The 20,764-nt window shown below is 33.3% G+C and overlaps 1 protein-coding gene across 3 annotated transcripts in view; it reads left to right on the plus strand.

Annotated features, from left to right (window-relative positions):
* Nucleotides 1-20,764, plus strand: part of SOS2 (SOS Ras/Rho guanine nucleotide exchange factor 2) — a 103,387-nt gene that overhangs the window by 59,226 nt on the left and 23,397 nt on the right. For 2 of the 3 annotated variants that reach the window (XM_059057079.2, XM_067028488.1), the window contains 7 exons: nucleotides 616-714; nucleotides 3,735-3,862; nucleotides 4,375-5,030; nucleotides 5,127-5,208; nucleotides 6,826-6,948; nucleotides 11,174-11,277; nucleotides 13,253-13,475. In XM_059057079.2, the coding sequence (XP_058913062.1) occupies nucleotides 616-714; nucleotides 3,735-3,862; nucleotides 4,375-5,030; nucleotides 5,127-5,208; nucleotides 6,826-6,948; nucleotides 11,174-11,277; nucleotides 13,253-13,475 (1,415 nt within the window). The remainder of the gene's footprint in view (nucleotides 1-615; nucleotides 715-3,734; nucleotides 3,863-4,374; nucleotides 5,031-5,126; nucleotides 5,209-6,825; nucleotides 6,949-11,173; nucleotides 11,278-13,252; nucleotides 13,476-20,764) is intronic. The other variant, XM_067028489.1, reaches the window with a different exon arrangement.

The raw sequence follows: 20,764 nt of genomic DNA on the forward strand, positions 1-20,764 counted from the left end.
AGTTATATAACAGACATTTTTCATAAATTAAATGAGCTAAATCTGAAATTTATTTGGTCATTGTTTGGTGAAATATATTTAAATCACATATACAATGTACCACATCCCCCAAAACACATTCTATGTAACTACTTAAAACATTTTAAATAAAATTGACATAAAAATGTGTGAGACAGTACGTAGCTTTTCAGCATTCCTTTAGGGTATGTGGAAGCCAAAACTTTTGAAGAAAAGCTGAGAATATTGTTAAAGTTATTTTAGCCATGAAAGATGAAATGTATGTATTTAATTATCTGATAACGTAAAGGAGGAAAAAACTTGATTTATAGCACTTCAATTTCAATATAGAACATTCTTCCTATTATAGTTTTGATAGTCTGTATCTTGTATTCTTTTTGGGGGGCGGGGTGGGGCACACCGCGCAGCTCGTGGGTTCTTAGTTCCCCGACCAGGGATTGAACCCGGGGCTCCGGCAGTTAAAGTGCCGAGTCCTAACCACTGGACCTCCAGGGAATTCCCTGTAACTTGTACTCTTAAAATCTGCTTCTGTTAGGCACTGCTGTTATATAACCTTGATATCAGAGATATACTGTTTTTTGTCTTTTTGCTTTGCAGTCCATTGCTGATGGTTTTAAAGAGGCAGTTCGTTATGTCCTTCCACGCCTTATGCTGGTGCCAGTATATCATTGTTGGCACTATTTTGAATTATTAAAGGTAAGATGAAAGCTTCCTGAGGCAAAAAAATACTTGCATTTATGAGGCTTAAAACCTTTTTTAAAATCTGATGTTATTTTCCATACTTTTTATTCATAAAAGTAAAGTATCTTAAATGTCTCCCTTCTTTCCACAGACCATAGAGAAATGCCTATATTTTTTATCTTCATATCATTTCCAAGTGGTAGATAGAGGAAAATGTATCTTTATCATTTGATAATATAAATTCTCAAAGTAATAACATTATAAAAATGTTGACTTTTTAAAAATTATAGTTTGGAGACACACAGCAACAATGGTTTAACTCTTATTTTATATAAGTAATTAATAACTTTTATGTATAGCATTGTTCTAAACTTCCATCTTGTTATAACTTGTCAAGAAAAACACTTAAAGTTGACACCTTTTCCGCATGCAGTACGCAGTGTAATAGCTAGAACCCAAGCAACAAATTAAAAAATAAAATTATGGTAAAACTTGAACTCTTTTTAAAGATCAGTATACATAAAAATATATTGAATTCCTAAAGTTCTAATATGTAGTATAAACTTTATTATGATATATTATATACATAGAGAAAAGTATAAAAACATAAACATGTTTTATAATAAATAAATGTAATGCGTAAACACACCAGAGGTAAACCACTACCCTGACTTTAATGGTAATTACTTTTTTGCTTTTCTTTACTTTAACCACCTATGTGTATATCACTAGAAATATATATAGCCTGTTTCTGAACTTTTTAATCAATTGGATCAAATTATATATATTATTTTGTGTCTTTTGTCTTCTTTCAAAGTTATATATGTATGATTCATTGATGTGGTCGTATGTTGTTCTAGTTTAATTTTCTTCCATTGTTTGAATAAACCATGATTTATTTATCCTTTCCTGGTTGAACAACAGTTTTATGCTATTACTGATAACACTTGCTATGGACATTCTTTTTATATCTCTTGGTACACATGTGCATGCATTTTGTATCTCTAGAGTATATACTTAGGGTTGGAATTGCTTGGTCATAGGGTGTGCATATTTTCAGATTTAATAGATGATGTCAAGTAGTTTTCCAACGTGGGTTTTACAGTTTATACTCCTACCAGAATGCAGGTGATGTCTCTCTTTATGCATATTTTCATATTTTAAAATTTATGTCATATGGTGTATTTATAATGGTATGTGGTGTTTTTAATTTGTAGTTTCTTGATTATTGATGTGCTTGGGTATATGTTTATTGGCCTTTTCGATAACCTTTTATAGGGTTATTCAAGTCTTTTGCCATTGTAAATATCTTCTGTGACTTGTCTTTGCATTTCATATTTCTATTTGTTTTTCCTGTTGTAGTGCATTAATTAAAACTGAGTATATTCCATATTTTTTCTAAGAGTTTAGTTTCACTGATGAGATCTATGTATGTAGGCTTCGGACGACTAATACATTAACAGCCCCAGATGTATATTTAGATTCCTAAAATTTTTTAGAGAATGTTCATGTCTAATTGGAAGTCCTATTATTAGTCTTAGAGTTGCCTTCTAATATTTGCCAACATTTAAAAATCCTGGCTTGACTATAATTGAAGCTTATTTTTTTCTCCTGTCTGGATGATTGGTTTTTGAAATCTCTGAGATCTGAATCTAAAATCAGACATTGACTATGATGCCCTGACTCATCCTGAGGCCACAGCTACTTTTACTACTAGTTAATTACTGGACTCCAAGTACTCTTAGCCATTGTGACTGGGACTAGTAGTTGGTTAGTTAATTAAAAATAAGGCAAAGAATCATAAAAAAGAAATATGCACATTTTATTTCAATAAATACATACACACAAAACCCCAACAAATGAACATTTATATGTATTTATATGCTAATCTGTTGACTTGGGGTAAAACTTTTTCTTTGAGTATGAATCTTGCTTAAGTACAAAAAGTATCTTCTATGATTTCTATTTTCCATTTCTTTTAGATGGTACATAAACTTGAAGATGCTCGTAAAGCAATCTGAGTGCAGATATCTTTTAAGTATTTATAATTTTTCCAAATCTTTTATGATTATCTTCTCTATACCTTTTTTTCTTTATTTATTTATTTTCTTACTAGTCATCCATTTTATGCACATCAGTGTATACATGTCAACCCCAATCACGCAGTTCATCTAATTTTTCCATATTCTCACATAATTTTTCCATATTCTCATGTATTCTCACATAAATTTGTATCTACATAATCTCTGTATAATTATCCACTTTGAATTCTTCTGTCAAACAGATTAAAACACTGGTACATCATCCAACCTGAATTATTTATTATAAGATGAATTTTCTTCCATTTTGAAACTGAGCTATGGGAATAGTTTTTGGTTAAATGAAATAAAGCCAGAGTTGTTAGGATTAATAATGCAATTTGTAATTATAAGTCTTATTTCTAAGATTAGTAAGATAGGATATTAACTTTCATGGTTTCTTGATGTTTACTAGAATAGTTGAATTTTATGATGGAAAAAATATCAGTTGAATCTTTGTGTGATGCTCTTTGTAGGAAAGTTTATGGTAGATTGAATTGCTAAAGTTAGCATACTTGATTGTGTTGTATAACAAATATGCAAGCTTTTAGAAATCTCTAAAACCTAAGAATTTAGTCATTAGAGAATGTGAAGTAACACATGTTTATCTTTTCTCTGTCATAGTCACTCATAAATAAAAGTAACTTGTAAGTTTCATGCTTTGCATATTTTAAACTATTTTGATATATCTGGAAAATGTCCAAATAGTTATCACAGTTGATTTTTTTTTTTCTGATAGCAATGGTAGTAATATCTGTGTTGTATTTACATATTAGAAAGAGGGCTGGTTTGAAGGATCAGGAGGTATACATAATTATATAAAATTATAGTTGTTTTTATTAAGTGTATTTAAAATTCTTTTGAGAGTTCATAATATTTGTTGCTGCTTCCTCTAATTATGAGAAAGGGAAAGAATTGACCAATGCAGGTTTAATTTTTCTTTTTGGTTTTACTTAGCAATTGAAAGCATGTAGTGAAGAGCATGAAGACAGAGAATGTTTGAACCAAGCTATTACTGCTCTCATGAATCTCCAAGGTAGTATGGACCGAATTTACAAGCAGTATTCACCTAGACGCCGACCTGGGTAATTCCAAACTGTTGAAAATATGAATGCTTATGGAATACTTCTCTTATGTCTGATGTCTGGTTTTCTAAAGAAGTGTTACTTACAGTGATAGTTGCATTCTTGAAAGTTATAGTTTTGTTTTATATTTTTCTTTTGTCCTTTAGTCTTTTAAAATTGGCATTGTCATATTGTTAAGATATATTTAATAAAATTTTTAAAAGATACATTCAATAATTTTTGTATCATTTATATAAGAAATTTAGTGTTATTTTCATTTTAATTCTTATGGCATTAAGAATGATATAGAGAGCCTTTACTATTTCTCCTTCAGAATAATGAAATTGAGGCATGTATTATTTAGTGGCAAAGTTAGAAGAGAATAAATGCTGTATGCAAAATCTAGTGTTTAGTTATTTAATATTTTTGTCACTTGATTTGAGGTAGTTCATACCTAAGGCAATTAAGGTTGCTTAGCCATTGAATAAGCTAAATTTATCTGGGTTTTTTTGTTGTTGTTGCTGTTTTTTTAGGGATCCTGTTTGCCCTTTTTATAATCGTCAATTAAGAAGCAAGCACCTGGCTATTAAAAAAATGAATGAAATTCAGAAAAACATAGATGGATGGGAAGGCAAAGATATTGGACAGTGTTGTAATGAATTTATTATGGAAGGCCCATTGACAAGAATTGGTGCTAAACATGAACGGCATATTTTTCTCTTTGATGGCTTAATGATTAGCTGCAAACCCAATCATAGCCAGTCACGCCTTCCAGGATACAGTAGTGCAGAATACAGATTAAAAGAAAAATTTGTCATGAGGAAAATACAAATATGTGATAAAGAAGATACTTGTGAATGCAAACATGCTTTTGAATTAGTGTCCAAAGATGAAAACAGCATAATATTTGCTGCTAAGTCTGCTGAAGAGAAAAATAACTGGATGGCAGCACTTATTTCTCTTCATTATCGTAGTACTCTAGATCGAATGCTAGATTCAGTATTACTGAAGGAAGAAAATGAACAACCACTTAGATTACCGAGTCCTGAAGTGTATCGTTTTGTGGTAAAAGACTCTGAGGAAAACATTGTTTTTGAAGACAACTTGCAAAGTAGAAGTGGAATCCCCATTATTAAAGGAGGAACTGTGGTGAAATTAATTGAAAGGTTAACATATCACATGTATGCAGGTATGTAAGGAAGGAACCCCTCCAAAATATGGTATTTTGAATTAATTAAACTGAATAAATTGAATATGCAACCTGTTTTATGCTCTACCTTTTCAGATCCCAATTTTGTTCGTACTTTTCTTACTACGTATCGTTCATTTTGTAAACCACAGGAATTGCTAAGCTTACTGATTGAACGGTAAGAAAAATATTTCACTTATATTTAATTTTTTTTTTTAAGTTAACTGTTTTGTACCTTGCAAAGTGCTAGGTATCTAGTATGTACTCAGGTAGTTTTTGAACATAATTTACAGTATTACTATTCTCTTCAAGCAGCATACTTACTGAAATCCCTGTTTATAACAGATCTTTTCAGATCTTAGCAATATTTATAGTGGTAATCAGAAAGACCCATTTTTATAGGCTAAAAAAACTATGAATTTTAATGAAATTTTTTCTATTCAATAAAACAATACTTCCTTGAAAGAGACTTTTTCCTTCTGAAACAAACTATTGTGGAAAATTTTAAAACATAAACAAGAGTAAATAGAATATAATAAACCCCATTTATCAATCATCCAACTTCAATAATTACCAACTCATGTTTCATCTGTTTCCATACTGACTTGAACACCCTAATTCCAGGATTATTTTGAAGTAAATCCTTGGCAACATATTTCATCTGTAAATATTCCCATTTTGTATTTCTAAAACATAAGTATCCTTATTAAAAGCATAATACAGTATAGTTATTAGACCTAAAAAAATTAAAATTTCCTTTATTATGATTAATTTTTTAAAATTAAGTTTTGGATTGACTTTTTCTTTTTTTACTGAGTATGTTAGTGGTACTTTAAATGCTTTATAGGTTAAATTATAGTATCTGGACTTCAAAATAATTTTTATTTTACATTTTCAAACTTAACTACCAGAATTTTATCTGGACCTCTATCATTACGTTGTTCCATGAAACTAGGTATAGCAGGTTGAGTTAGTATAATGTGCTATGAAGATTTGCTTAGCTACCTTTCCATGTCCAAAATAAGGAAAGCACGTTAGGCTTATATTTTAGCTATATTTCCTATGATTGGGAAAGGTTTTTTTTGTTTTTTGTTTTTTGTTTTTGTGGTACGTGGGCCTCTCACAGCTGTGGCCTCTCCCGTTGCGGAGCACAGGCTCTGGACGCACAGGCCCAGCGGCCACGGCCCACGGGCCCAGCCGCTCCGTGGCATGTGGGGTCTTCCCGGACTGGGGCACAAACCCGTGTTCCGTGCATCAGCAGGCGGATTCTCAACCACTGCACCACCAGGGAAGCCCGGGAAGGTTTTTTTTTTTAACTTTGATTTTTTTACCTTATCCACTTAGTATTGTTTTTTAAATAATATCTAAAATTCAGTGTGGGACTTCTCTTTGGATTTATATTCATTTATTTTAGGAAATTTACTTTCATTTTAATAAAATAAATATTAAGGACAGATTATTAGATAAGGTATCTCTGTTGTGTTCTTTAAAGAGGTCATACTCTTTATAGATGCTTTTCTTGGATCTTTTCCACTGACCTTTCGTATGTTGGTCAATGCTAGTTATTAAACTTTTTTTTGATAAAAGTAAGAATATAAATACTTAGTACTATAGACAAAGAGCAGTTTTTTGTAGTATGTAATACTTCAAGAGAAGTTTATCAGTAATTGCACTTTTCACATAAATGGTAGTAAAGAAGGTTGCTTAGTTAAAATATTTTTTCTGCTGTATTTGAAATCTTTCTCATTTATGTATGAACAACAAAAAATTTCTCTCATTTTGCTTTTCTTCTTAGATTTGAAATTCCAGAGCCAGAACCTACTGAAGCAGATAAATTGGCAGTAGAGAAAGGCGAGCAGCCAATCAGTGCAGACCTTAAAAGGTTTCGCAAGGAATACGTCCAACCAGTACAACTTAGGTTTGGCCTGAATATTATATTTTTTATGTGCCATTCAATTTTCAATACATAGTTAGCACAAAAGTTTTTACCTCTTAATTCAGATGTAGGTTTTATTAATTTCATAGCAGTTTAAATTAAACTTCCAAAGTTCTTTTTATGTGAAGCTACTCTTAATTCCCTGAAGAAATTTAATTATTAAAATATACTGTGTTATATGCATCAGATCTCTAGCATGTGATGTTATGCTTGCAGACCAGGGTACCTAATAAATAAAAATTATAAAATTTCATATGAATTTTGCCTACTGTCAATCCCCCCTCCCCTTTTTGTCTTCGTTGTCTCATTGTGATCATTTAGTAATTCTGGGCTTTTTTAACATTTAAAATATTTATGAAAGTTCTAGTTCTTTCCTCACTCTTTCCCCACAAGATACATAGACATTTGTTACTTGTCTAAAAAATGTCATTTCAATAATTTATTTTTTTATGCTTTTTCTTTTTAAAAAATTTTTTACTGAAATATAGTTGATTTACAATCTTGTGTTAGTTTCAGGTGTACAAAAAAGTGATTCCGTTTTTTGTATATATATGTTTTTTCTTTTTTAGATTCTTTTCTATTATAGGTTATTGCAAGATAGTGAGTATAGTTCCCTGTGCTATACAGTAGGTCCTTATTGGTTATCTGTTTAATAATTTATAAAAATGTATCTGATAATAACATCTGCTGGTTGTTAGGTTACTCTTTGTGCCTAAGTGCTTTATCTTTTTTATCTCATCCTCACAACACAATTACTATTTCTACTTTGCTTAAGAGAAAATTGAAACTTAACAGGATACAGTAATTTGAGATAGGTCATATGAAGGGAGTGACAGGAGAGGACCCATATCTGACTTCCTAAACCAGTGCTTGTTTGTTTGTCTCAGTGTTCACTGAGCATTGAAAATTGGGAGCTCCTTTGATTAGGCTTATTTATAGTCCAAGTGAAAACCAAAGTATTATCTACCTTTTTCCATGGGAAAACTGAGATATCTTATTAATTATATATGATCTAAATATTTTTTCCCTGTAAATGTTGTTTCCTTGATTAATATTAATGAATAAATTGCCATTTTGAAACTGAGTATATTAACTGCTTATTTTTCAGGATGATTGCCACAAATAAAAGCAGTTTTAGAGGAATGATAGTGTTCCCAACTATATGTCTCTCAGCCAAAACTTTTAATATGTCATTCTTTGCATAAGAAGATGAGATTATTTACCCCTGAACAATAAAGAAGTAATTAATTTTTTTCTACTAGCTGTGATGCATTTGTACTAATCCACACTCAAATTAAGCCCCTTGACATGAGGCACACATTTATGAGGTTGCTATATTAGAGCAGAATATAATATTAGACTATCAGTTATATATGTTCTTTAAGTATTTCTAAGCATTTTCTGTGTTCTCAGTCCTGTACTTGTAATTATAGTGAATACAGAAATAGCATAAAGGGACTTCCCTGGTGGTGCAGTGGTTAAGACTCCATGCTACCATCGCAGGGGGCACAGGTTCGATCCCTGGTTTGGGAACTAAGATCCTGCATGCTGCACAGCACTGCCAAACAAAAAAACAGAGCATAGAATATCCTCTTTGCCACTGTGATATTACAGTTTTACTGGGGAAAAGGGATACATGAAACAGTTGTATATTCTGCTTTAAATGTTCAAGTGTTTAAGTGGCTTAGAAAGATACATCCTCATAAAATTTCAGGAAAATTAGGGAAAGCATTTTGGAAGAGGTAAAATCTGAAATTGCTCCCAAAGGATATGTAGGATTTAGATAGATAGGCAGAAAGGTGATTGTTGGTATTCAGAGTCATGAGAAATAGTATGAACAAATGCAGGAAGGCAGAAATGAGGGTAGTGTGCAGAGGAAATAGGTAAGGAAAATGACTCAAGAGGAATGAATTGTATTACAGGTAGTAGTAGATGAGATTAACTACATGGAATGGGCGGAGTTGTCAGTGGCCTTGAAATCCATGCCAAGTTATTAAACTTGACCTATAAGCATTGAAGGATTTTTAGCAATAATAGTAATTTTTATAATGATAGTAACTTTTTCCAACATTTTATTACAAAATTTTTACATAACGCAAAGGTGAAAGAATTTTACAGTGAACTATACCACCTAGGAATCTACCACCTAGATCTACTGTTAACAGTTTACTATCCTTATTTTATCACAGATCTATGGATTTATCATTCTTCTCTTGGTCCATTAATCATCTAATTTGGGGGACATGTTTCAAAGTACATTTCTCTTTAAATACTTCAGTTTGTATATAATTAACAGTTCAATATTTGTTTATTCTGTTGTTGTAAAATGTGTATATAATGAAACACACACATCTTAAGTGTACTTTGAATTTTTAACAAATACATCTCTATAATCCACACTCCTGTCAAGGTGTATAAGATGTTACTATCACCCGACAAAGTTCCCTAATGCCCATTCTAATCAATTTTTGTTGTCATTGCCCAAAGCAGCTTTCAATTTCCTATATAGATTACTTTCACCTGTTTTATACTTTCATATAAATGGATTTGTATATTATATACTCTTTTGTGTCTGACTTCTTTCACTCAACATGCTTTTGAGCATGTTGTTGCTTATATCAGTGTTTGTTCTATTTTATTGCTGAGGTGGTATCCTATTATATGAATATACCACAATTTGTTTATTCACTTTCCCACTAAAGGACACCTGGGTTCTTTTCAGTTTTTGATTATTATGATTAAAGCTGCTATGAAGTTTATAAGTCTTTCGTGAACATATTTTTTCATATATCTTTTGTAAATAATTCAAAGTGGGAGGCTGGGTCATAGGGTAGGTGTGTGCTTAATTTTAAAAGAAACTGCCAAATCTTTTCCCAAAGTAATTGTACAATATTATACTCTCACCAACAATTTATGAGAGTTCCAGTTGTTCCTTATCCTTACCAGTATTTAGTGATATCAGTGTTCATACCTTAGCCAAACAGGTGGGGTATAGTGATATCTCTTTATGATTTTAATTAGTATTTTTTCGATGATGCAATGTTGAGAACTTTTTATTGTCTGTTATTGGCTATTTGTATTTATTTGGTCAGGACTCTATTAAAAATCTTCTGCCTATTTTTTATTGAGTTGTCTTTTCATTATGGAGTTATAGTAGTGTATTGAGTAGGATTGGATGCCAGTCTTTTGTCAGATAAATGTTTTTCGCATATTTTCTCCCCGTCTTTGGATTATCTTACTTTTCTTAATTTTGGTGAAATCTAATGATGAGATTTTTTTTCTTTTACGTGATAATAATTTTTAAATTAAATTGGATTCTGTAGAAACTAGGAAGTAGAAAGGATGGAAGCAGAGTTATTTGAAAACTAATGTTAGCCTAGAAGCTATCAATTTTGTGATCATTTGAAAAGTTCTCTAAGCCACTGAGCTAACCAGGCACTTAAGGTTGTTTTATTACAGATACCATTAGTAATTTAAAATAGTTTCTTAGTCTGGGAAAAAAACTATTGTCTGACAGTTGCTGGGGTAGCAGGCAGTGGGTGGGAAGATAAACTACAAATATTCATTGAAATAATGAAGGAAAAATGCTAATGTAATTAATATACACTATCTTCGTGGTGGAGAATGGAATGTTTTATTTATATAGATTGCTTAAATCTCTGTAAGTAATTATTTTTGAGGTACTGTAAAACAAAATAGCTCTCTGTCAGAAATATTTTTGTCTTTTGAAATAAAAGAATGTGAACCTACCTGTAAATTACATAGAAATTTGATGATAGCACTTGAATTTAGAACCAAATACACTACATCTTAGTTGGTTTTCCATCTTATGTGGAAAATATATCAAATTTTAGGCTTAAAAAAATCCTTTTATAGTTGAAGAACTTAAAAGTTGCTTTTGTATTGTACAGATTGTGAATTTTCTACATATAAATAAAGAAAAAGTACTTTTCCAGAACATAAATGGATAATTAAGTATAGAAGCCACGATTTTTATGCTTATAAATTTTTTAAAGTATAATTTTTGAATAATAAACAGTTCATATTATTGAAGCACATAAGGTATTAGTTAAATAGAAATTAGAGACTCTTTTGAGTGTTATATTGGCCCTAGTATATAAAAGTACCATCACGGCATTAGAGAAGTGAAAGAAGTATAATTCAATGCTTGGGTTTCACTAAAATGTGTTTCTTTTCATTTTGTCAGGATCTTAAATGTGTTTCGGCACTGGGTTGAACACCATTTTTATGACTTTGAAAGAGACTTGGAGTTGCTTGAAAGGCTAGAATCCTTCATTTCAAGTGTAAGAGGTATATTATTTGAAGATTTGATTGGATCTCCTGTCTCATATGAGGTTTTTTTTTTAAATTTATGACTTTCAGTTTAAGAAGCTAAACTATTTTTCATTTTTAAAAGACAGAAATAACATTTGGAATAATTTTTATAGACTCTAAGGAGCTCACATGTGTTTAGAACCACCTGAAGTGTCAAAATCTTGCCTTTTGGGGCTTCCCTGGTGGCGCAGTGCTTAAGAATCCGCCTGCCAATGCAGGGGACACGGGTTCGAGCCCTGGTCCGGGAAGATCCCACATGCCGCGGAGCAACTAAGCCCGTGAGCCACAACTACTGAGCCTGCGCTCTAGAGCCCATGAGCCACAACTACCGAGCCCATGTGCCCCAGCTATTGAGGCCCGCATGCCTAGAGCCCGTGCTCCACAACAAAGAGTAGCTCCCGCTCTCCACAACTAGAGAAAGCCCACGCCTAGCAACAAAGACCCAACTCAGCCAAAAATAAATAAATAAATAAATATTTTTTAAAAAAATCTTGCCTTTTGAAGTTTTCTAGGAGAATCTTTTTTTTTTAAGAAGTCAAAAGTCCTCTTTAGTAAATTTAAGCCCTTTAATGTTATCTCATCTCATGGTTGCCATTCCTTTAAGTAATTAAATATTTGTTTAATTTAATCTGTTTTCTTCTCCTCCTTAATCTTATTCTTCAGTTTTGAATGGTTAACAGCTTCTTAAATAATTTTTACTTCCCCTGGAAAAGTTTTTGGTGTATTTTTGGCACCTGAAAGATAGGAGTTTCCTACCTGAAGTTTCAGAGCACAGCCCATGAAATGAAACTCTAGGTGGTGAACATTAAACAAATGTACATATCAAATGTATGCTGTTGAATCAAGAAAATTCATGTTTTCTCTGATAGTATAAGGCATTAATTAAGAATACCGTAATTAAGTCTAGCTTCTTTCATCTCCTACTTGTTCTTTAAGGCAAATTTTACTTTAAATAGAGATTGTGATTCCTTTGTTTCAGTTTTGAGATGTTTAAAACACATTTTTATCATGTGTGCTTTAAAATTGTTTATAGTACTAAGTTAATTTTTAACTTAATGTTCTTAATGAAGACACTAGAGAGTATATGTGATCTAAGAAGCTTCTAAAATACACACACATATTAGAATAAAGCAAGTAAATGATTTTGTTTAAAGGCCTTTCCTATACAAGTTATACCTGAAGATAACTAAATAGTTGATGAGGGAAAGTTTTTAAAGAAGCATTGCAACTAATAAGTGAAGAAGGAATGATAGAATTAGAATATTACCATTTCTCAACTCCTAGTAACATCATAAAAAGAGAGACATTATATGCCTCTTATCAGAAATAGTCTTGCAAGTATTCATGTCGAAAGTTTATCCTGGACCAGATCAAATCTGTATGTGTTTATTTACAGAAAATACAGGGACAGAGAAACATGTCAAATGATACCACAGAGATGGAATTGGCAAAATTCAGACTTGGGAAACTCCACAAGTGATTGAATTTCAACAAATAAATTGCAAGGAAAAATGAGAGATGAAAGGGGAACCTGTAGATGAAAAGAGACTTGACACATACTGACTCAATGCAATATGTAGATCTTGTTCAGATCCTATTTCATACAAACTAACTGTAATAAAACATGAGACAATCAAGGAAATGTGAATACTAAGTAGATATTTGATGATATTAAGAAGATATTGTCATTTTTATATGTGATAATGATATTATGGTTATTTTAAAGTTTTTAACTTTTAGATATACTTAAATATGAATGAAATTATATGATATCTTAGATTTGCTTTGAAATAACATAAGGAGTAGAGGGCGGACATGAGTGGGGTTAGATGAAACAAAAAGTGGCCATGAGTTGATCGTTGTTGAAGGTGCATGAAAGTTACAGATTATACGAAGATTTGCAGTTATATCTGTCAAGTAAAGGGCATTTTTGTTTGTGTTCTTTTTCTAGGGAAAGCTATGAAGAAATGGGTAGAGTCAATTGCTAAGATCATCAAGAGGAAGAAACAAGCTCAGGCAAATGGAATAAGCCATAATATTACCTTTGAAAGTCCACCTCCACCAATTGAATGGCATATCAGCAGACCAGGGCAGTTTGAAACATTTGATCTCATGACACTTCATCCAATAGAAATTGCACGTCAGCTGACACTTCTGGAATCTGATCTCTACAGGTAGACAATTAACATTAATTCACTGCTCTGTTTCCAAGAACTTTGAACAGTTCCATCTATTTTCAGAACGTTTTGAAAATTATTCATGTGTGCTTAAAAATACTTCGTCTATCCTTGTGGGTTGGGAAGAAAGCTTATAGCACAGTTTTTTAACTATAGTCTGTTCTGCAGGTGAAGGTCATAAATTATTGCTCTTCAGGCCTAGATTAGGTCCTAGAAGAGTGGCAGAGAGAAGACTAATGCAGTACAATAGCAACCACTTTAGACAGTCACGCAGCTCCTATTCCTAAAACTTTCTCATATTGCTTTAGTTTGAGTTGGTTCAGTTAAGACAGTGAGTATGGATGCTAGGCTCTGGGCAGCTAAGTAAATAGAATATTGAGTGAGATAAGCTTTCTTCTTTGTTTTTCAAATATGTAATCAAAAATTTTTTTTCAATATGTAATCAAAATTTTAATGTGGGGCTTGACTGGGTTAGGTTTGCAAGGCAAATGAGTAACAAAATTCTTAGAGGAGTAAAGATTTCTTCACTTCTTTTAAGGAGTCTCAAATACTTTAGCTATTTGAAATCAATATTCACTTTAAAGAAAAGTATATTTTTGAAGTAGTGTCCTGATGAACCATACTTAAAACTTCTGAACCATTTTCTTTTGTTTATAAGGATCACTAGAAATATGCTTGACTATTTTTATCTGTATCCCATCATTTGTCTTTATATATAAAGCAGTTCCTGCCCCTGTATCCACACAGATCACCCATTTACAACCTAATCTTTTAGCTTCATGGCTTTATTACTTCCAATGTCATTCTTTACTCCAAATCAGACATTTCCTGTGGTCATATTCTGAATCTTGTCATCACTCCAAATTTTATTCCAGAATTACTGACACATCTCATACCTTCCTAACCACAATTTTTTCTCTTTTCAACTTGCTTTATCAACTTCCTCCTCTGTCATTTTTTTTTAAACCACTGTCCTTCCCAGTACATTAGCCTCTTTCTGTCCTATATCCTACCTCATAATTTAAGTTTTCTTCTTTCATTTACAACCCAGGCTTCTGTGAAGAGTAGAGGCCTTGCAAAAAAACCAAAAAAACAAAAAAACACAGTACAGTCCTTATAGGTAATCGCCACCTGCCAGCCCCAGCCAGAAAATGAACCCCTAACTACCATTCCATCAAAAACTTTTCTGCATTCAGGAGCCTCTTTTAAAATACAGACACCCTTAAGAAGTTATCCTGATTATCAGCCATTGTTTTTTTAAAAAACTGGGATTACACAGGGAAAAGCAAGAATATATAAAGTTTAGTGTAAATGGAGAATGTGGGAAAGCATCAGATATAAAACTTTACCTTCTTTAGAATTGCGTTTCTGATTTGCTCTGACTGTGCTGTTCAGAATTTAGCACACCCATCAGAGTTTGTTACCATCTCTTTCAGAGTTGGAGTTCAGGTGGTTTTTGTTAATATTGTAGGATTTTTTTTGTAGGAAAACACAGTTTTTTAAATTGAAGTATAGTTGATACACAATATTATATTAGTTTCAGGTGTACACTATAGTGATTCAATATTTTTGTGGCTATTTTATTTAAAGTTGCTATAAAATATTGGCTATATTACCTGTGCTATATATCTTTGGAGTTTGTTTGTTTTTTAACATCTTTATTGGAGTATAATTGCTTTCATTTCTTTTTATGGCTGAGTAATATTCCATTGTATATATGTGCCACATCTTCTTTATCCATTCATCTGTCAATGGACACTTAGGTTGTTTCCATCTCCTGGCTATTGTAAATAGAGCTGCAATGAACATTTTGGTACATGACTCTTTTTGAATTATGGTTTTCTCAGGGTATATGTCCAGTAGTGGGATTGCTGGGTCATATGGTAGTTCTATTTGTAGTTTTTTAAGAAACCTCCATACTGTTTTCCATAGTGGCTATATCAATTTACATTCCCACCAGCAGTGCAAGAGTGTTCCCTTTTCTCCACACCCTCTCCAACATTTATTGTTTCTAGATTTTTTGATGATGGCCATTCTAACTGGTGTGAGATGATATCTCATTGTAGCTTTGATTTGCATTTCTCTAATGATTAATGATGTTGAGCATTCTTTCATGTGTTTGTTGGCAATCTGTATATCTTCTTTAGAGAAATGTCTATTTAGGTCTTCTGCCCATTTTTGGATTGGGTTGTTTGTTTTTTTGTTATTGAGCTGCATGAGCTGCTTGTAAATTTTGGAGATTAATCCTTTGTCAGTTGCTTCATTTGGAAATATTTTCTCCCATTCTGAGGGTTGTCTTTTGGTCTTGTTTATGGTATCCTTTGCTGTGCAAAAGCTTTTAAGTTTCATTAGGTCCCATTTGTTTATTAGGTCCCATTTGTTTATTTTTGTTTTTATTTCCATTTCTCTAGGAGGTGGGTCAAAAAGGATCTTGCTGTGATTTATATAATAAAGTGTTCTGCCTATGTTTTCCTCTAAGAGTTTGATAGTTTCTGGCCTTACATTTAGATCTTTAATCCATTTTGAGCTTATTTTTGTGTATGGTGTTAAGGAGTGCTCTAATCTCATACTTTTACATGTACCTGTCCAGTTTTCCCAGCACCACTTATTGAAGAGGCTGTCTTTTCTCCATTGTATATTCTTGCCTCCTTTATCAAAGATAAGGTGACCATATGTGCATGGGTTTATCTCTGGGGTTTCTATCCTGTTCCATTGATCTATATTTCTGTTTTTGTGCTAGTACCATACTGTCTTGATTACTGTAGCTTTGTAGTATAGTCTGAAGTCAGGGAGCCCGATTCCTCTAGCTCCATTTTTTCGTTCTCAAGATTGCTTTGGCTATTTGGGATCTTTTGTGTTTCCATACAAATTGTGAAATTTTTTGTTCTAGTTCTGTGAAAAATGCCATTGGTAGTTTGATAGGGATTGCATTGAATCTGTAGATAGCTTTGGGTAGTAGTAGAGTCGTTTACACAATGTTGATTCTTCCAATCCAAGAACATGGTATATCTCTCCATCTATTTGTATCATCTTTAATTTCTTTCAGCAGTGTCTTATAGTTTTCTGCATACAGGTCTTCGGTCTCCTTAGGTAAGTTTATTCCTAGATATTTTATTCTTTTTGTTGCAATGGTAAATGGGAGTGTATTCTTAATTTCATTTTCAGATTTTTCATCATTAGTGTATAAGAATGCCAGAGATTTCTGTGCATTAATTTTGTATCCTGCTACTTTACCAAATTCATTGATTAGCTCTAGTAGTTTTCTGGTAGCATCTTTAGGATTCTCTATGTATAGTATCATGTCATCTGCAAACAGTGACAGCTTTACTTCTTCTTTTCCAATTTGGATTCCTTTTATTTCTTTTTCTTCTCTGATTTCTGTGGCTAAAACTTCCAAAACTATGTTGAATAAGAGTGGTGAGAATGGGCAACCTTGTCTTCTTCCTGATTTTACTGGCAATGGTTTCAGTTTTTCACCACTGAGGACAATGTTGGCTGTGGGTTTGTCATATATGGCCTTTATTATGTTGAGGAAAGTTCCCTCTATGCCTGCTTTCTGCAGGGTTTTTATCATAAATGGGTGTTGAATTTTGTCCAAAGCTTTCTCTGCATCTATTGAGATGATCATATGGTTTTTCTCCTTCTGTTTCTTAATATGGTGTATCACGTTGATTGATTTGCATATATTGAAGAATCCTTGCATTCCTGGAATAAACCCCACTTGATCATGGTGTATGATCCTTTTAATGTGCTGTTAGATTCTGTTTGCTCGTATTTTGTTGAGGATTTTTGCAACTATGTTCATCAGTGATATTGGCCTGTAGTTTTCTTTCTTTGTGACATCTTTGTCTGGCTTTGGTATTAGGGTGATGGTGGCCTCGTAGAGTGAGTTTGGGAGCGTTCCTCCCTCTGCTATACTTTGGAAGAGTTTGAGAAGGATAGGTGTTAGCTCTTCTCTAAATGTTTGATAGAATTCGCCTGTGAAGCCATCTGGTCCTGGGCTTTCATTTGTTGGAAGATTTTTAATCACAGTTTCAATTTCAGTGCTTGTGATTGGTCTGTTCATATTTTCTATTTCTTCCTGGTTCAGTCTTGGCAGGTTGTGCATTTCTAAGAATTTGTCCATTTCTTCCAGGTTTTCCATTTTATTGGCATACAGTTGCTTGTAGTAATCTCTCATGATCTTTTGTATTTCTTCAGTGTCAGTTGTTACTTCTCCTTTTTCATTTCTAATTCTATTGATTTGAGTCTTCTCCCTTTTATTCTTGATGAGTCGGGCTAATGGTTTATCAATTTTGTTTATCTTCTCAAATAACCAGCTTTTAGTTTTATTGATCTTTGCCATCGTTTCCTTCATTTCTTTTTCATTTATCTCTGATCTGATCTTTATGATTTCTTTCCTTCTGCTAACTTTGGGGTTTTTTTGTTCTTCTTTCTCTAATTGCTTTAGGTGCAAGGCTAGGTTGTTTATTTGAGATTTTTCTGTTTCTTAAGGTAGGATAGTATTGCTATAAACTTCCCTCTTAGAACTGCTTTTGCTGCATCCCATAGGTCGTTGTGTCTCCATTGTCATTTGTTTCTAGGTATTTTTTGATTTCCTCTTTGATTTCTTCAGTGATCACTTGCTTATTAAGTAGTGTATTGTTTAGCTTCCATGTGTTTGTATTTTTTACAGATCTTTTCCTGTAATTGATATCTAGTCTCATAGCATTGTGATCGGAAAAGCTACTTGATACAATTTCAATTTTCTAAATTTACCAAGGCTTGATTTGTGACCCAAGATATGATCTATCCTGGAGAATGTTCCATGAGCACTTGAGAAAAATGTGTATTCTGTTGTTTTTGGATGGAATGTCCTATAAATATCAATTAAGTCCATCCTGTGAAATGTATCATTTAAAGCTTGTGTTTCCTTATTTATTTTCATTTTGGATGATCTGTCCATTGGTGAAAGTGGGGTGTTAAAGTCCCCTGTTATGAATGTGTTACTGTTGATTTCCCCTTTTATGGCTGTTAGTATTTGCCTTATGTATTGAGGTGCTCCTATGTTTTACAATTGTAAAAACGTTTACAATTGTTATATCTTCTTCTTGGATCAATCCCTTGACCATTATGTAGTGTCCTTCTTTGTCTCTTGTAATAGTCTTTATTTTAAAGTCTATTTTGTCTGATATGAGAATTGCTACTCCAGCTTTCTTTTGATTTGCATTTGCATGGAATCTTTTCCATCCCCTCACTTTCAGTCTGTATGTGTCCTTAGGTCTGAAGTGGGTCTCTTGTAAATAGCATATATATGGGTCTTGTTTTTGTATCCATTCAGCCAGTCTGTGTCTTTTGGTGGGAGCATTTAATCCATTTACATTTAAGGTAATTATCAATATGTATGTTCCTAGCCCCATTTTCTTAATTGTTTTGGGTTTGTTATTGTAGGTCTTTTCCTTCTCTTGTGTTTCTTGCCTAAAGAAAGGAAGAACTTCTGTTCCTTTAGCATTTGTTGTAAAGCTGGTTTGGTGGTGCTGAACTCTCTCAGCTTTTGCTTGTCTGTAAAGGTTTTAATTTCTCCATCAAATCTGAATGAGATCCTTGCAGGGTAGAGTAATCTTGGTTGTAGGTTTTTCTCCTTCATCACTTTAAATATTTCCTGCCACTTCCTTCTGGCTTGCAGACTTTCTGCTGAAAGATAAGCTGTTAACCTTATGGGGATTCCCTTGTGTGTTATTTGTTGTTTTTCCCTTGCTGCTTTTTTTTTTTTTTTGAAGATGTGGGGGGTAGGAGTTTATTAATTTATTTGTTTTTGCTGTGTTGGGTCTTCGTTTCTGTGCAAGGGCTTTCTCTAGTTGTGGCAAGCGGGGCCCATTCTTCATCACAGTGCGCGGGCCTCTCACTATCGCGGCCTCTCTTGTTGTGGAGTGCAGGCTCCAAATGTGCAGTCTCAGTAGTTGTGGCTCACGGGCCTAGTTGCTCCACGGCATGTGGGATCCTCCCAGACCAGGGCTCGAACCTGTGTCCCCTGTATTAGCAGGCAGATTCTCAACCACTGCGCCACCAGGGAAGCCCCCCCTTGCTGCTTTTAATATGTTTTCTTTGTATTTAATTTTTAACAATTTGATTAATACGTTTCTTGGCTTGTTTCTCCTTGGATTTATCCTGTATGGGACTCTCTGTGCTTCCTGGACTTGATTAACTATTTCCTTTCCCATTCTAGGGAAGTTTCCAACTATAATCTCTTCAAATATTTTCTCAGTCCCTTTCTTTTTCTCTTCTTCTGGGACCCCCTATAATTCGAATGTTGGTGTGTTTAATGTTGTCCCAGAGGTCTCTGAGACTGTCCTCAGTTCTTTTCACTCTTTTTTCTTTATTCTGCTCTGCAGTAGATATTTCCACTATTTTATCTTCCAGGTCACTTATCCGTTCTTCTGCCTCAGTTATTCTGCTATTGATCCCTTCTAGAGTATTTTTCATTTCATTTATTGTTTTGTTCATCATTGCTTGTTTCTTCTTTAGTTCTTCTAGGTCCTTGTTAAATGATTCTTGCATCTTCTCTATTCTATTTCCAAGATTTTGGTTAATGTTTACTATCATCATTTTGAATTCTTTTTCAGGTAGACTGCGTGTTTCCTCTTCATTTCTTAGGTCTGGTGGGTTTTTATCTTGCTCCTACATCTGCTGTGTGTTTTTCTGTCTTCTCATTTTTCTTATCTTACTGTGTTTGTGGTCTCCTTTATGCAGGCTGCAGGTTCGTAGTTCCCGTTGTTTTTGGTGTCTGTCCCCAGTGGCTAAAGTTGGTTCAGTGGGTTGTGTAGGCTTCCTGGTGGAGGGGACTAGTGCCTGTGTTCTGGTGGATGAGGCTGGATCTTGTCTTTCTGGTGAGCAGGTCCACGTCTGGTAGTGTGTTTGGGGGTGTCTGTGGCCTTATTATGATTTTAGGCAGCCTCTCTGCTAATGGGTGGGGTTGTGTTCCTGTCTTGCTAGTTGTTTGGCATAGGGTGTCCAGCACTGTAGTATCTTTGTAGTTTATTTATTTTATACATAGTACTTTGTTACCTCTTAATTCCCTCCCCCTAATTTGCTCCTCCCCCTTCTTTCTCCCTACTGGTAACCACTAGTTTGTTCTCTATATCTGAGTATATTTGCTTGTTATATTCATTTGTTTGTTATATTTTTTAGATTCCATATATAAGTGATAACATACAGTATTTGTCTTTCTTTGTCTGACTTCTTTCACTTAGCATAATATCCTCTGGGTTCATCCATGTTGTTGTAAATGGCAGAATTTCATTCTTTTT

This window comes from Kogia breviceps, chromosome 3 (genome assembly GCF_026419965.1).
Source record: "Kogia breviceps isolate mKogBre1 chromosome 3, mKogBre1 haplotype 1, whole genome shotgun sequence".
Taxonomy (NCBI): Eukaryota; Metazoa; Chordata; class Mammalia; order Artiodactyla; family Physeteridae; genus Kogia; species Kogia breviceps.